At 32.2% G+C, this 17256-nt stretch overlaps 1 protein-coding gene across 1 annotated transcript; it reads left to right on the top strand.

The window, feature by feature from the left end:
* The first annotated feature begins 384 nt into the window (after positions 1 to 384).
* On the top strand, positions 385 to 13345 carry LOC134696687 (uncharacterized). The gene is made up of 4 exons (XM_063558607.1): positions 385 to 506; positions 4999 to 5157; positions 7321 to 7439; positions 12434 to 13345. The coding sequence occupies exons 1-4, from the start codon at positions 440 to 442 to the stop codon at positions 13277 to 13279; spliced, it is 1191 nt and encodes a 396-aa protein (XP_063414677.1). The 5' UTR covers positions 385 to 439; the 3' UTR covers positions 13280 to 13345.
* The last annotated feature ends 3911 nt before the right edge of the window (positions 13346 to 17256 follow it).

The raw sequence follows: 17256 nt of genomic DNA, 5'->3' as shown, positions 1-17256 counted from the left end.
AACTGTATCGTATGCCCTTAAAATTTTAAAAAAGTTTAATATTGAAAAACAGGAACTAGAATTATTTTTTAAAAATTTTAATACATTTAGAAAACACGATGTTTTAAATGATATTTTTGTGTATTCAATAAACAGTTACTGTCAGTTTTTAAGATATGATTTTGGTGCCAAAATGTCTGAACCCTGACTTGTTTTAAATAATGAACTAACAATTTGAATTATATTTTTTAATTGCTGATGATGGTTGTAAAAATATTTATGAAGTTTAGACAATGGCACAGGAAGCCATACAGTTGTCATTTCCAGTCGGTCATGGTCAAACACTTATGACCCTTGGTCCACCCAGAAGCCATTTATCCATTACACATGCCACCCTTGATCCACACAGAAGCCATTTTACATTACACATGCCACTTTTGGTCATTTTGAATAAAAGTGAATGAAAACCGGGACCATTCATCACATGAGATTTGCCATCATGACAACAAGTAGACCAAAGACAGCTGGTAAGTAAATAGAGGAAATATATATTTATATACTTATTTATTCCTTTTTTTTTCTTTCTGTATAAGCTTCCTATCTTAGGAACACCCCTTATTGCGTAATAATGAATATTTACAGAAATGGGTAAGATTTTTTTTTTTTTTTGGGGGGGGGGTGGTTTCAAAAGTAAATTAAAATAAAGGTTAAATTAAAAACGATAATAAAATTGTCCAATAGACGTCCTCTGTGCAGATAGTGGTAAGATTAAAAAAAAAAATATAACATTCAAATATTTGATATTTAAAAAAAGAATTTATGTATAATACATGTATATGCACATAGTATTATCTTGTCAAACCACCAATTCACTTACTCCAATTTATAATGTATTATATGTCTCTGATATAAAGAAGCCCTCCCCTGACCAAAAAAACACAACAAATTTGAAAAAAATGAAACAAACTTTTGGAGAAAGAGAAATATATAAAGCGTTAAGAATTTATTTAAGTGACAAGAAGAATAATATTAGCGACAAGAAGCGACAAGAAACTATTTAGCAACAAAAAACATTTTTTTAATATTAGAATACTTATTCCTAATAAAAGTTAAAAGAATGTGCAGAAGAAAACAATTTTAATGACAAGAAAGTTAATATTGATTTGGGCCAGAAATTCAAGGTTTATTTCTAGTTGTACCAAAAATTGAAAATGATTGAATAAATACACTCGAGATTTCGGTGTCTTCCTCCTATTCCCACTTTTTAAAAATACTATTCCTTCTATTCCCACTTGCAAATAACAATAGATGTTTTGATAAATAATTTGTTTTTATAACAATAAAAAATAATAAAGAAAATCATAATAAATTGATAGATTGGAGTCAGATTTACTTTAAAATTTTTGAAATTTGTACTTAAAAATAAAGAAAAATTATAATAAATTGATAGATTGGAGTCAGATTTATTTTTCAATTTTTGAATTTGTACCTAAAAATAAAGAAAAATTAAAATAAATTGATAGATTGGAGTCAGATTTATTTTTCAATTTTTGAATTTGTACTTAAAAATAAAGAAAAATTATAATAAATTGAAAGATTGGAGTCAGATTTATTTTTCAATTTTTGAATTTGTACTTAAAAATAAAGATCTACAGTTTTTTTATTATAAAAGTAATAAAATGATTTACTTTTATTTTTTTAATTTCTTTCATATTTATTTTGTTTAAAAAAAAACAGAATTCATACAGATGCAAAAATAACATATTACCTGTTCTAATAGAAAAAAACACTGATCAATTAACAGTTGATTAAAAAATGTTTGTACAGTCTAATCCTTTGTTTCCACTAGTTTTCCTCCTATTCCCACATGCAATTTTACCTTTTCTTACCAGATTTATAAAAAGTGGGAATAGAGGGAATGAACCGAGATTTCTTAAATGAGGGATCTAATTTTTTTTATACATTTCTCTATAACTTCTATTGGGGTTTTTTTTCAAAGAAAGATATCATTATCTCACAAATTCGTATATAATTTTATATGTAAGTAATGTTTACGACTCAGAAAAAATGTTTCGTCTGTCCGAGTCTGTTTTATATATTTCTGCATATAAATAAAAATTGTTATAAAAGGATTTTGTGATAGGCTGATTCTATTTTAGTCCGAGTTTTGCGGCAGCGTAGGCTTTCATGTCGGTCCTTCCCACATAAAATTTTGAAAAAAAAAAAATATACATAGGATGAAATCATATATATATATGACATGTTGATAATTTTTTGAACAATATTAACAAACAAAGGTGGACTATCAAATAACATTTATTCGAAAATTCTTTTTCATTTATTTTAAATATAAAAAGATGAGGTGGTATGATTGCCAATGAGACAACTCTCCACATTAAAGACCAAAGTGACACATAAATTAACATCTATAGGTCATTATACATTATACATAAAAGCTGGTCCTCGCAAAACTTCTTCGGTAAAAGTTATACGAACTACCCAAATTGCCTGAGACATTTTGTTTGATAAGCCGAATCCCTTCCATAAAAATGTAATTGCCTTAATCGGCATTGATAGTCAAATTGAATACTGTTTCTTATAATATATATATATATATATCAAGACCAGTTTCTTCAGAAGTGGTTCAGTAATACCGATCACTTGTCTCGTGGCGAATATCGTCCACAGGATAAATGAATCCGGATTTCAAAACTGAGAATATGTAATCTAAAAATTCCTATGGAAACTGGCAGATGGTACATCATCGCTAGAACCGATGTCTTATGTGCTTTATGTTAATAATGAATCGAATCATGTATTGGTGATGAATATCATTATTTATATGTTTGTTATAAGAGTTGTATTACTGAACATCGGAAGAAATATATACTGAAATATTATACAGCATACTCATCTGTACTGAAAATGCAAAATATGCTGTCATTGTGTCACTGTCAGTCATTGTATAATTTATCTTTATGTACCCAGAAACTATCTACTATCATTTAGAAAGATGCATGTTTCATTACGGTTTATGATCTCTAGAAACACTTTTGTTATTAGTTGCCTCAACTTGTCTATCTATTGATTTTGTCATTTATTGTTTTTGATTTGTAATTTGTCCTCATGTAACACATATGCTGTGTCCGGAGTGTAAATAAAGAATTGAATTGAAAGATGTTCGCTACAATGTTTCAAAATAAGATTTTTAAAATTCTTTTGATAGTATGTGAATAAATTAACCGAAAAGGCAGAAAAACTTAAGATTCCGTGTGCTTGTTTTCATATATTTAACAATGGCATTTTTAAATGTGGCTTTTCAAACTGTGTTATAAAATTATGAAAAGTAAAATAGGGGGTAGTGTGGATTTCTTTTCAATGAAATTAAACGGCTAAAATGATAAATAGCGTACACCAAAAGCCCAGTTTCGTCCTAAAAATGCGTGAAATATTTGCCACTTGACGTTATACAACCAACACAGCCAATAAATCATTTGCCATTATTCCTTAAAACCGCATCATCAATTAACTTTTTTTGTAACTTGTATTTATCAAAGACATCACAAAACTCTTGATATTCTTAATGATCGAAAATGTAAATATTGTGCTGTACAGTTACTTTTGTAGAAAATGACAAACATGTTGTTCATGCATTGTACATTTTATTCAGATCTGCGATAAGGTTTTTGAAAGCAAGTGCAATTAACTCAAATTTTAACAATTTTAATAATGATGACAAATTAATTGTTCTGACTCTCTTTAGCGAAATGTTAATAACAGAAAATATTGTAATTGTGTAGTCTTTTATTGTAAAAAGCTTTATTAATTCGTTTTAAACCAGTTGTTGCATTGGTATTTGTTATTAATTTCAAAGACATGCATTGCGCCTTTTGTGTTTTATCATAAAGTACTGCATATTTTCTTTTTCTTATTTCACAGTTATGTTGAGGAATTTAAACCATTTGACAGGCATATTTTTTTTTGTTCGGATTTGGGCTGCGTTTTGAAAATAAAGCGATTTTTTTCAAAAGATTCTGAACTAGAATTTACATTAAATGTCTTTCACGATCCGTTACCAGATCGTCTCTCAATACTTGTCCGCCGTTAGATATTCTTTCTGAAAAATCATTTTACTAAAAGATTATTACATGGCATTTTCCATTATGGCCCTGGTATCAGCCCTAGACTCCCATATCAAGCCAGAGGGCTTTAGCCCGAGGGCTTGATATGGGTCGTGGGCTGAAACCACGGACCATATGGTCCACCCGTTTCAGCACTCTAACTTCCTCATCCAAATTTTATGAAATTTATACACAATGCTAAATAAACAAACATAGCAGACAGAACAATAATTGAGGCAGTGAGTAGCTTGCCGTTTAAGAGTTATGTTCCGTTATATTTTTTACAAATTTTAAATCTCGAGGATAAATCTTAATTCATATTCTTAGACACAGTCTTCTTTTTTTTATTTATGTTTTATTGTTACTGTTTTGCACTAACTGACTCACATTAAAATGAGAATTGAAATAGGGGAACATGTCGAAAAGATAAACAGACCAAAGAGCAAACTACAGCTGAATGCTACCAATTGGTCTTAAACGCAACAAGAAACTTCCGCACACGGAGGTGGTTCTCTTGCGGCCTCCCCAGAAATGTGTACTTTTTCACAACCCGTATCATGCCAAACATGGCGTTTAATAAGCTAAAATGTATGTGGCATAGCTACATGAAAATTTACTGATTGCTAAAAAGAATAAAAATGAGAAACATGGAAATTATTATGTACCTTTCTTGTATTGTACTTCTTCCGTTGAACATTCCGTATCAGGTTAAAGATTTTTGCCAATGCAGAAAGTTTGAGGGCATAGTCACACGAATTTGAAACTTAGTTACATGTAACATCGTTATAAATATTCGCCACTATTATATTAACCGTGTTACGATTTTGTGGTATAAATCAAGTTTATATGAAATTTAATATATTGAATTAGCTAGAATATTTCTTATTGTTTATTTTAGTGAAAAGACCACGTTATGCCGCTGTTTACTTCCCTGAGGAACAACAGACAAGCATCATACCCAGTTGTAAACTTCGTGATTGGGAGTTAGAAGATCAACACACTGTTACTGTTGTCTGGGATGGTGCTGAGTGTCCTGCTAAAATTATCAAGTTGTCGGGTAAGTTGCATATATATGTTTATGTTCAATCCGTTTCCGATCATAAAATTACAGGGGCACTAACTGTCAAGGTTTTGTTCAGCAATTTGACTCAAATTAATAACAATAACAATGTAAAACATTTTTCCAAACTATAAAAAGTCTAAAAAGAAATTCTAGACTCAATTTAATAACTATCGAGTTGACCTTTGACGACGACCGATGATCATATTAAAGCGATATACACATAAACATAGATATTAATAGATATCAAAATCGCCAAGTTGGATTTTTCTAGGTCTATCTAATTTCATTTTATGGATTAAAAATATATGTTAATGATCGTTTTTACCTGTATACGAATGATTTCTTTGTGGATCGAATAAGTAAATCAAATGGTCTTCCTTCGTTTCATTCTCAATGTTAACATTATTTTCCTTTAAAATAACTTTACACGGACACTGCATGTGTAATCTATATGTAGCTTAGTATTTAAATTGAAGTTCACATGAATACAGATACGATGGGGTTTAGTTTTTCACTGGCAAGTGAATAATTCATCATAAATTTTTCTAAGCTTACTAATTTGATAAACATTTGAGCAGACTGACTGCTAAAAGCTAATTATTATTTTACTGTTTCAATTCCATTAATGATTGAACCAAACAAAAATAGTTTAGATGTTTCATACATCTCGTAGCTAGTGTCCCTTTAACAAATTCCGCTACAAAATCTTCAAGAAATCTAAAGAATTGAATAGAATATGTTTAGGCCACACTTACAATTGTTTTGGTTTGCCGAAACCCTACCCCAGGTTGAGACAGTGGGTAGGTAGGTAGGCATTTTCTTTTTTTCAAAAAAAGATATTGAAATATTAGATGTTTATTAGTCTTCATGCCTATTTGATTAAAAAAAAAACCTTCAAATCAGGACAATAAAAGAATTTGAGTAGGCAGCTTTTTTCTGGGAAGGTAGCGTTTGGGCAAACAAACCTATTATTTATTATGGCCTTATTACATGAAATCAGTTGAGTAATAATTACAACAATGAACACCACAGTGTACATGTATATTAAGTATATAAGCATCGGTGCAATCTATATAAAGAATTAAGAAAAGAACATAACAGTTATTCATATTAATTAATAATCGTGCTACATACTACCTATGGACAAAAGTACTTGGACATTTTTCACCGTCCCATAGTTCTTTATATACTATAATTAATAGTGACAGCTCAGACAGTGTGGATAGTAAACTTGGAATTGATAGTAAAAAGCAAATACAAGTTTTCTTTCTACTATACATATATAAAAATATGTTCATATAGAAAATCAAGAAAATGATTAAAATCCTGATCCTGATCCTAAGGTCATGACACAACTGTTCTCTTTGTGCTGGATTATTGCATCCTGGTACTAAATTCTCCGTTAGTTTTTTTCACACGGTGCTTATTGGTTAATTTGTTAGGCACAGGATCGGGGGGAGGGGTGGGGGTTCAGGGATAAATATATCTTAAAATCGCTCTGAACTTTTACATACTCTCCAATTATATCTGCTATTCTTTTGCACGTTTCCTAATTTGCTGGTGCTAATAGAGATAGATATAATAGAGATAATCAATAGAAAACAGCAATTAACGATTTTGGAAAAAAAAGAGAGAGGGCGAAATTGTCCTGTCCCCAAATACCTAGGACGTAAGCGACCCGCTAGAAAGTTCATAACATGCTTAAAGCAGGACTAAATGTCCACAACTAAAAATGAGAGATTTATTCAGTATACATTCCGCTAGACATATTCACTTTCTAGTATGCGTTTTACTATAGCGAATGGTTAACATGCTCATTTCTATACTCTATTTTGCTATTTTGGGGAACATGGCTCAGATTTGTAAAAAACAAGGTAATAATTTGAGTTGTTTTGTAAAATGCCTCTCACTCTTCCAGACAATTGACCTTAACAAATGTAGATTTCACTAACCCACTACGGATCTGTAGGGGGTCAGCCAGTGGGGTCAGCAGCCAACCATATAACTTATAACGTCAGGACCGTATATAATATACAAATAAGGTGTGGTATGCATATGGTTGCTAATTAGAAATGTTGGGATTAAAGAGAGGTACCAAGATTTGTTTTGTTTTTATTTGTAAATAATGTATAAAGCATTACTATTCTTTTTTTTTAGATGATCGTGCTGAACTAGAAGAAGCTGAGGACAGATTTGTCGAGCAGCATGTTACACCGGCCAATGAGGAAATATCCGACGACGAGATTATAGCTGCTACACCCAATGAGGATATAACAGTAAGTTCAATTTTTTAACCCAAGATTCAGAAAATGATCCCGTATGATACAATCATAGCTGCCAACTTTTCAAAATGCCTATGGTGGTATAATATACGTGCAAGATGGCTTTTTGATATAGTCATACGAAACCTTAGGTGATGTAAGGTAAAAAATTAATAAATCAAGGATTTTGAATTGATATTATAAGCCGGTAGAGCATTCGCCAAGGATAAAAATAAGCTAAAAATATTGATAGGTCATGGAACTCCTGTCGACATATTTGAGATTAAAAATATGGCGGGGAAAGGCCGACTCGGACTTTTACTTTAAATTTGCATTGGTATTATTTTGTTCTCAAAACAAAAGAAAGAAAATCAAGAATCTTCTAAAATTTTGGTAAATGACCTTTCATGAGATATTGAGTCTTATATGAAAAAATAAATGGGTGTTATGGGGCAAAATATTTTACATTGTATTGTATGGAAAAACACCAAGGAGTCCGAACATTTGACACGAACTCCAAAACCTCACCTAAGTACATCCTTAGTGTTGTTTGTTGTTGTTTTTTTGACTTCTTCGTACTTTAGTCTCCTTCATACTTTAACAAGTCTATAGTCATTGTAAAATCATTTTTTTTTGTTTAAATTTTTTAACAAAATTGCTCTTTCAAAATTTCCATTTGTTAGCTACATGTACATGCGGGGGGAGGTGGTGTTCCACTGCCCCACTGCAAATATTGATAGTTGGCAGGTATGTATATGCCTGTTTAACAGCTCATCATCCCTTAAAGGATGTTTCCCCAAGGGAGCAGTTCGAAGCGAAATAACTTTTTACGGATGGCAGTTTTGGATATTTATCGATTCTAAGGGGGCTGAATCATTCAAAAGCTTCTGCCAAATATATGTTCATAAGAATAAAATATAATTATTGTATGTTCATAAAAGAATAAATATATTTTATGTTCATAAAATATAAATATATGTTTATAAAAACAAAAACAGCTCTACCATGTCAAATATCTGTGAAAAGAGATCTTAATTGTTAATTCAGATATATATATTTATCGGTCGTCCCCCGGTCTATATCACTCTGTTTAGCTCTTAATATTATTCCATATCATGTCTTTGTGACGTCAAATACGTTGACCCGGCCTTAATAACTTTGACCCGGACATATCAGCGACGTCATAATGTTTGAACCGACGTTAATAACTTTGACCCGAACTTATCAAGTCATCTTCTGTTTGCTGGTGAAACAAAGAAAACACTTCTGAAACAAGCAAATATAGCCCGATAAATCGATTATCAGATTATCTGCATAATGATATTGTAAAATATCAGCTGCTTGGCATTATATGAAGGCTTTTTGATCTCGTTCGCTACGCTCACTCGACAAAAAGCTTCATATTATGTCTCGCAGCTGATATTTTACGATATCAACATGCAGATAACCTGATAATCGGTACATATATGCGTAATTGACCAAATATATATCTTCTCAGAAGTCCTAGGTCATAAAAAAGGTGGGTTTTTTTTTCAATTTTTCAATTTTATATTTTTGAATTGCTAAAATTATCTTTTAAGTATCTGCTGTACTTTTGCGAGTTATCGGGACACATGTATGGTTCTTGAAATGCAGAAAATTTGTGATTGGTACCTGTTCTATTGATATTTAATGTTACATTTCAATTGGTTTTAACGTTTCATGTTTATCAAATATTAATTGGTATGGAAAGTACTACAACATTTGTGAAATGGTATAAAGATCGAGTTGGCCCAGTGACCGTATATATTTTTTAATACACACATATCTTTTTTTTTTTTTAAAGAAAGACAATTTATTTAGCCTGCTTCTACATTTTTTTTTTTGGCAAATAACGATACATTCAAAATTTTGTTCAAAGAAATAAAAGAAAAGTGAAAAAAAAGTTCATGAAACAACTAGAAATCGGTTTGCAAATAAAGGACACTGTACCGCCTCTGATGATATATTGAAAGGACAGCCATTTGTTTTTCGGGATGGGAGGATTTTTTAAATGAACATAACGGCTTCCTTAGAGCTGAAATTAAGGACCTTGCATAAAAAAACATGAATAATCTGTCAAGTCGAAACCCCCCCCCCCCCCCCCCCCCCCCCCCGGCCCCAACTATCAAATGTTCGTCCAATTACACAACAGACAATTACGAACGTTAAAGTTTACCGAGAACAAACGCGAAACCGAGTTACTTTGGGTAAATCGGTGCATTGTGTCTACTTTTTATGTTAGTTTGTTGTTGTTATTATTTTGTTTGTTTAAAGTCGTTTACAACCAATTTTTATACGCCCGTCAAAATTTTGACGGGACGTATTATGGTACTTATGAACGACTTCAAGAAACTTAATATTCTTGTTTCTTATGATAGTCAAATGATCTGTATACTTTTTGGTGAAAATAAGATTTAAACTTTTTGAGTTACGGCACTTTGTAACTAAAACAGGGGATTTTTTTTTCACATGTCGCACCGTATCTCAAAAACGATTCTTGATAATTGCTTAAAACTTTACACACTTCTTAGTTATATTAATCTTAATATCTGTACACTTTTTAGTGATGGTTCAAAATTTCATTTTTGAGTTATTGAGTATTTTGTAAAAAAAACTCAGTCTCAAAAACGATATATGATTATTGCTTAAAACTTTACACATATCTTTTAATCTAAAGATCTATAATATACCTTTTGGTGATGATTCAAAATTTCATTTTTTGAGTTATTGAGTATTTTGTAAAAGAGGGGGAGGGTTTTTTACATGTCGTGCCGTATCTCAAAAACGATTTATGAATATTGCTGAAAACTTTACACACTTCTTTGTTATATTAATCTTAAGATCTGTATACTTTTTTGGTAATGACTCAAAATTTTATTTTTAAGTTATTGAGTATTTTGTAAAAAAGGGCGAGGGTTTTTTTTACATGTCGTGCCGTATCTCAAAAACAATTTATGATTGCTTGAAACTGTACACACTTCTTTGTAATATTAATCTAAAGATCTGAATACTTTTTGGTTTGATTCAAAATTTCATTTAAGTGATATTTAGTTGGTTTTTTTTTAAAAAGGAAGCAGAGTTGGGGGGGGGGGGGGGGTTCACATGTACCGCCGTGTCTCAAAAACCATACATGATTGTTGCTTAAAACCTACTCAGAAACTATTTTTGATTATTGCATAAAACCTCCACACAAGACGTCGGGCGTATCATGCGCTCATGGCGCAGATGTTTATTACAGTATGTTCTTATGTTGTGTTATGACTCCACACTGTCCCAGGTTAGGCGCTGACAACTGACATGTTTTACCTTGGTGCCGGTCATAAGTCAAGAGCCTGTATTCAGTGTTTCCCGAAGTGTCATGCATGTCTGTTTTATTTGTTTTTCGTACAATACTATATTGTAAATTTGAACATATTGTTTCACATTTTTCATATCGGGGCTTTATTTACGGTATTGGTTTTTTGTTCTCGTTACTAAAGAGCGCACGGTAACCTACAATTGCTAACATTGATGTCATTTGAATTCTGACAGATTCTTTTTTTTCATTGACAATTTTACCAATTCGCCTTATCTTATATTCATTGTGATAATTATCGATTGTAAATGCAGAGAAAACATAAGACACTAAGTGAAAGTAACTCTGTAAATCTAAGCATGTTACTTTTGTTCTTATTTAACAACATATCAGTGGTAGACTACTACTAGTACATGTATGTTATTAGTCTTATATTCTGGCTAAGTCTGAAGTTCTATGTTGTGTATTGTGTGAGTATTATTTGTCTGTTTGACTTTTTATCTTTAGCCATGGCATTGTCAGTTTATTTACGATCTATGAGTTTGATTGTCCCTCTGGTTTCTTACGCCCTTCTTTTGTGATATGTGCCCTTACTTTCTAGCTATGATAAAATTAAGACATCACTAAGAGATTTTTGGATGTGAACTATTTTCAAAAGAATTCTATTCCAAAACAACTACCCTTATACCGATTTTAGGTCAGGAATCTGATGTTCAGTAGTTATCGTTTGTTGATGTGGTTCATAAGTTTCTCGTATTTAATATAGATTAGACCGTTGATGTGGTTCATAAGTTTCTCGTATTTAATATAGATTAGACCGTTGATGTGGTTTATAAGTTTCTCGTATTTAATATAGATTATACCGTTGATGTGGTTCATAAGTTTCTCGTATTTAATATAGATTAGACCGTTGATGTGGTTCATAAGTTTCTCGTATTTAATATATTAATATAGATTAGACCGTTGGTTTTCCCGTTTGAATGGTTTTACACTAGTTTTTTTTTTTGGGGCCCCTTTATAGCTTGCTATTCGGTGTGAGCCAAAGCTCCGTGTTCATTTGTCGATCCAAGGGCGCCCCCCTCTGTCATGGGAAATATTTGGTTTATTATATAGGGAATCACTGAAGGATGACAAGAACGGTGTCCAGCTTAGGTCAGTCAGCGCCCCTTTCTTGAAAAGTTCTGGGCACGCCACTGGTGTTGAAGACCGTATTCTGACCTAAAATGGTTTACTGTTATAAATTTTGACTTGGATGGAGGGTTGTCTCATTTGCGCTCATACCACATCTTCTTGTATATATTAACACGATGGTCCTGCTTGTGTCAACCACATTTAAATATTGAACATATGGCTAAAATGTTAGTTGTTGTCTAATATCTTAAAAAACATTTAGTGGAAATTTGGCAAGATCTGTGCACTTTCTATTTGTGTCGCTAGTATATATAAGAATTAACAATACACGAACTACTATAAAATATCATGAATTTGTCAAAATAAAAAATGTCTGCATATTGGCCCGTTGTTCAGGGTTTAAGTAACTTTCATAGATAAATTATTGACATAAGCTATAGATACAGTAGCTTAAAAGATACATAATGTGGCATCTTTACGAATACAGATATGTATTACTATTAGAAAACATGGCGTAAGAATATAGAGTAAGGATATTGAACACCTTTTTTTTAATTTTTAGAATGCAATTAAAGAAAGTGAGTTCAGCCATTTAATGAGATCAATTGGCATCAAAACAAACGTAGTTAAATTGAGTAGATCAGATATTCATCACGTTGATATACCACCAATGTATGCAAAAGAAGCCAGCCATTTAGAAGAACCGCCAGCATCTGTTAAATCATTTGAGTCGCTATCACCTTCCAAACTGTCTAATCCGCCATCACCTGCCAAACCAGCTGAAACTCCATCGCGAGGTGCGAAGGTCAACCAACGACTACAAGAGAGTGGTCTAAGTCTGAACTTATCCGAGTTTGACATCAGCATGCTTAACCAACAGTTAGACTCAAGTCGAATTGTTTCCATTGAAAACACTGTAAGAGACATTCATAGTTTATTGCTCAAATGGCAGTGTGTTAAACCAAATGAGGTACCCCCATCTACCAACAAGGTTAAGACGTCACTTTCATCTGATAGTAAAGAGTATGTATCCTCTAAGACTACACTTCCGGTAAGCAGCAATGTTCAATCGTACTTTCCATCTACTAGTAACGACCCATTACCGTTGATATGTAACTTTCCAGTATGTTCGATGCCTTCAACAATTCCAGAGTCACCACTGTATCCAACCATTCCAGAGTCACCGTTAAGTTCAAATATTACTCAAGAAGGTATAGAAAGGTCAGAGAAAATAGAATCGTTTGATAAGCTGATGTCTAGATCATTTTGTGACACTATCGGAGATTTAGTTAGCCTTGACAACAGTACTACTAGACTGGTTTTATCAGAAATAGAAAATGATCGTCTCGACAACTCTTCATCACCTCAGTCAAAGTCATGGAATGTCTTTTTAAACAATAATGTATAGTGTAATTTGATTTTTCTGAAGGAATGTTTCAACTATGTACTTTACATTTAACATATAAGCGTATTAAAGAAAAATCTTGTTTTAAGACGTTAACCATGTACTTTTTATGTAAATTTATTTGTCAGAAGAATTCAATGTTTTGCTTACTTTGAGTTAGATATTTAAATATTGAAATTTTATTCTCTATTCTTCATTTTTTTTGTCTGATCTATAAATCATTTTTGACATTTTTTTTCTATTATTTATGTAAACAGTCTTATATCCGCTAAATTATTCGCTGATTTTTTTTAAAGGTATTTGCAAAAACTAAACATTTCTTGTAAAACTGAGCAAAAGGTGTACATGCATTTTTCTTATTTTTGTAAAAGCAGATTTTATATATACATATATATATGTATATGCAATCAACGACCAATCTTTATAGAAAACATCCAAGTTTTGTTCTTTTACATTGTGTTAGTCCATGGTACACAGAAAGGGAAGTTTGTACACTAGTAAACTGTATATTTTGTTGAAGATGTAAATATGTTTACCTCGAACACATTGAAATAGTTGCTATTAAAATATTTTTGTTAATTTTAAGTTTATTATGATGTTGAATTGCTTTTCATGTTTATGACTTGTTGTCAGATATGTAGAATCCTCTAGTTTTTACCATGTGGTGCCAATAAAATTTTTCACGATAACCCATAATTTTCTTTTCATAATTTTATGTATATCGTTAAAAAAGCTCTCGATATTAAACATACAAAAATTCAAAAGAGAATTATTTTTCCACCAAGTTTTAATGGCTTATATCTCATAAACAAGGACACTGACTTTTAATGGGTTTTTTTCTGCATTAGTTAATAGTGTGTGTGTACTATCAATTAATTTATGTCTTTAGAAAATTGTTGTTTTTAAACAGAGTAGCGAACATCCTTCAAGTGTGTGCTTTTATACTGTATGTGAGTCTATGCGGTGTTTGAACAAATGTTTGAAAACAATAAATCTGTATAACCTAATTAGTTGTGCTGCAATATGTCAATCTTCATTCATAAATATTATTTGTGGTTATGTCAGGGCCTTTTATAGCTTGCTATGCGGTTTGTGTTTTGCGTATGCATGTTGCATGGAGGGAGCGAATAATTAAAAAATATATAACTCCGGGACATTTTAGCACAGACATAAAATATAAAAAAAAGAAATGTGGTATGCTTTCCATTAAGACATCTATTACATCTATCAACAAGAGAACAAATGACACAGAAATAAAAAACTATAGGTCACCCTACGGAATTTAACAATGAGCAAAGCCCATACCGCATAGTCAGCTATAACAGCACCGGAAATGACAAATGCAAAACAATTTAAAGGAGAAAACTAAATGCCTAATTTATGTACAAAAAAGAACAAAATATAAATATGTAACACATCAACAGACGACAACCACTGAAGTGGTGTAACAGTACAACACAAGAACCAGCTATAAAACTGACCAGTTGATAAATACAATTCATCAGATGGATACAAATAGAAATACTACACAGTGGATGAAGCCGGGTAAAAGTCCATTTTAGGACTGGAAAAAACCCTTCACAACTGTCATACTAGCTTCAGTACCCATCCATGATAGCAAAAACGTTTGTCTGTGCGTCCGATCGTCCGTTCGTTTTTCCTTTCATTCGCCTGTCCGTCCGTCTGTCTGTCTGTCCCGCTTCATGTTTAGGTTTTTGGTCAATGTAGGCCTTGATGAAATTGAAGTCCAATCAACTTGAAACTATGTAAACATATTCCCTATGCTATTTTCTTTTTAATTACAATGCCAAATTAGAGTTTTGATCCCAATTGAAAAAAGAAAAAAAGAAGTGGTATGATTGCCAATGAGAACTCTCCAAAAGAGGACATATGACACAGAAATTAGCAACTGTATGCCACCGTTATGCCTTCAACAATGAACAAAAATCATACTGCTTAGTCAGCTATACAAAGCCCCAAATGAAAAATGTAAAACCATTCAAACGAGAAAACCAGCGGCCTACTTCATGTACAAACAATATTGTGTCCATAGTACATGGATGCCCCACGTGCATTACATTTTATATGTTCAGTGGACTGTGGAATTGGGATCAAAACTCGAATTTGGCATTTTAATATTTTAAAAGAAAATACACATCATTGGGACTCTATTGAATAAATATCCTAATGACAAACATACCACAAAAGTCTTTCACAAAACCTTACAAAATATCCAACCAAACTTTAACCAAACCTCAAGGGGGAAAATAAAGTCCAGCCTATCATGTTGATATAACCATATGAAAAATTGAACAGACTATAGCACAAGACAGTACATGCTGAAATGCCTGTTTAACTAATCATGATTGATTTTTATGCTCAACTTGGAAGTCTTAAGTTCAGATAAAGGTGTAACTATAAATATCACACCACCCAAACATTATCAATGATCCACAAAAATGTTGTCAACTGTAGGTCAACTGACCCCTACCAGACCATTATTAGTTTTCTCAATTGAATTCTTTATTTTTCATATCGTTTTTTTTATAGTCAACTATGTCTACCATGAATATGGTATGAGTTTTTCTCTTGTAAAGTCTTGTTGGGTTGCCTATAATAACATATGTATCCAATTCATATGAACTTTGGTGGACAGTTGTCTAATTGCAATTATATCACATCTCCTTATTTATATATTTGTACCCCTAATAATTCCATACACCAAAACAGTCGACCTTTTGCTTATAGAAATAGACCTTACCACGCAAACTTTACATTGACAAATGAACCATAAAAATGAGGTCAAGGTCTGAAGATAACTGAAAAAGAGGGACGAAAGATACCAAAGGCTACAGTCAAACTCATAAATCTAAAATAAACTGACAACGCCATGGCTTAAAATGAAAAAGACAAACAGACAAACATTAGTACACATGACACAACATAGAAAACTAAAGAATAAACAACATGAACCCCACCAAAAACTAGGGATGATCTCAGGTGCTCCTGAAGGGTAAGCAGATCCTGCTCCACATGTGGCACCCGTCGTGTTGCTAATGAAAAGACAGATACGTACAACTTAAAATCATTTTATACACCAAATATAGTTTGCGTATTGCTCATAGTATCTAATAACTAGTCTTTCATTTGGGCCTTTTATAGACGACAATGCTGTATGGGCTTTGCTCATTGTCATTGTAAGCTGACCTATAATTATTAATTTCTGTGTCATTTAGTTTCTTGTGGAGAGTTGTCTTATTGGCAAACTCTCCACATCTCCATTTGATATTTACCAATTGCATAAAAATGAGGCCAAGGTCCGATGAAACTCACAAGACAGATTTGTACAATTTACAATCATGTCAATATCGGAAATGTATGGAAGCCAGTTAGTGTCAGGGTGGAGTTTTATTTTTAAGTTGTTATATCGACTTATCATATTTATCTTGTTAACAACTTAGCTTAATTGTTTTAACAACTTAGTTAATTACTCCTTAAAACGACTGATTTAACATGTAAGTTTTGCAAATATTCAAAGTCCATGACTGAAGGTACATGGCTGAACACCAACTCAATGGATATGAGATGTGCCAATGCTGATACAACTGCATATGAAATACTATTGACTTATCATCAGTAGTTTCCTTTTAAAAACCAAAACACAAACTAATACATGTAAACTAAGCAAAATCTCAAACCAAGAAACCATGAATGAGGGGGCAGGGTCAAATAATCTCCATGGTAAAGAGATGCGCCAATGCTAATACAACTTCAAACCAAATGTCATTGACCTACCATTAGTGGTACCTAATACATGAAAACTAAGCAAAAGTTTCAATAGATCATGATTGAGAGAGCTGGGCCAAATAATCTCGACGGTGATTATATGTGCCAATACTTCTACAACTTCATACCAAATATCTTTGACTTACCACTAGTGGTTCACCATTACTAGACCTAATCACAAACCAATACATTGT

This window comes from Mytilus trossulus, chromosome 14, assembly GCF_036588685.1.
Source record: "Mytilus trossulus isolate FHL-02 chromosome 14, PNRI_Mtr1.1.1.hap1, whole genome shotgun sequence".
In the NCBI taxonomy this organism is placed as follows: domain Eukaryota; kingdom Metazoa; phylum Mollusca; class Bivalvia; order Mytilida; family Mytilidae; genus Mytilus; species Mytilus trossulus.
Note: the sequence above shows the minus strand (reverse complement) of the source record. Positions and strands in the feature narration are given on the sequence as shown.

Bases quoted from the DNA above. Each gene is read 5' to 3' on its own strand.
- LOC134696687 (XM_063558607.1), top strand. From the start codon at position 440: ATGAAAACCGGGACCATTCATCACATGAGATTTGCCATCATGACAACA. The intron at 5,158-7,320 runs GTAAGTTGCATA...CTTTTTTTTTAG, and splicing joins TAAAATTATCAAGTTGTCGG to ATGATCGTGCTGAACTAGAA. The intron at 7,440-12,433 runs GTAAGTTCAATT...TTTAATTTTTAG, and splicing joins CACCCAATGAGGATATAACA to AATGCAATTAAAGAAAGTGA.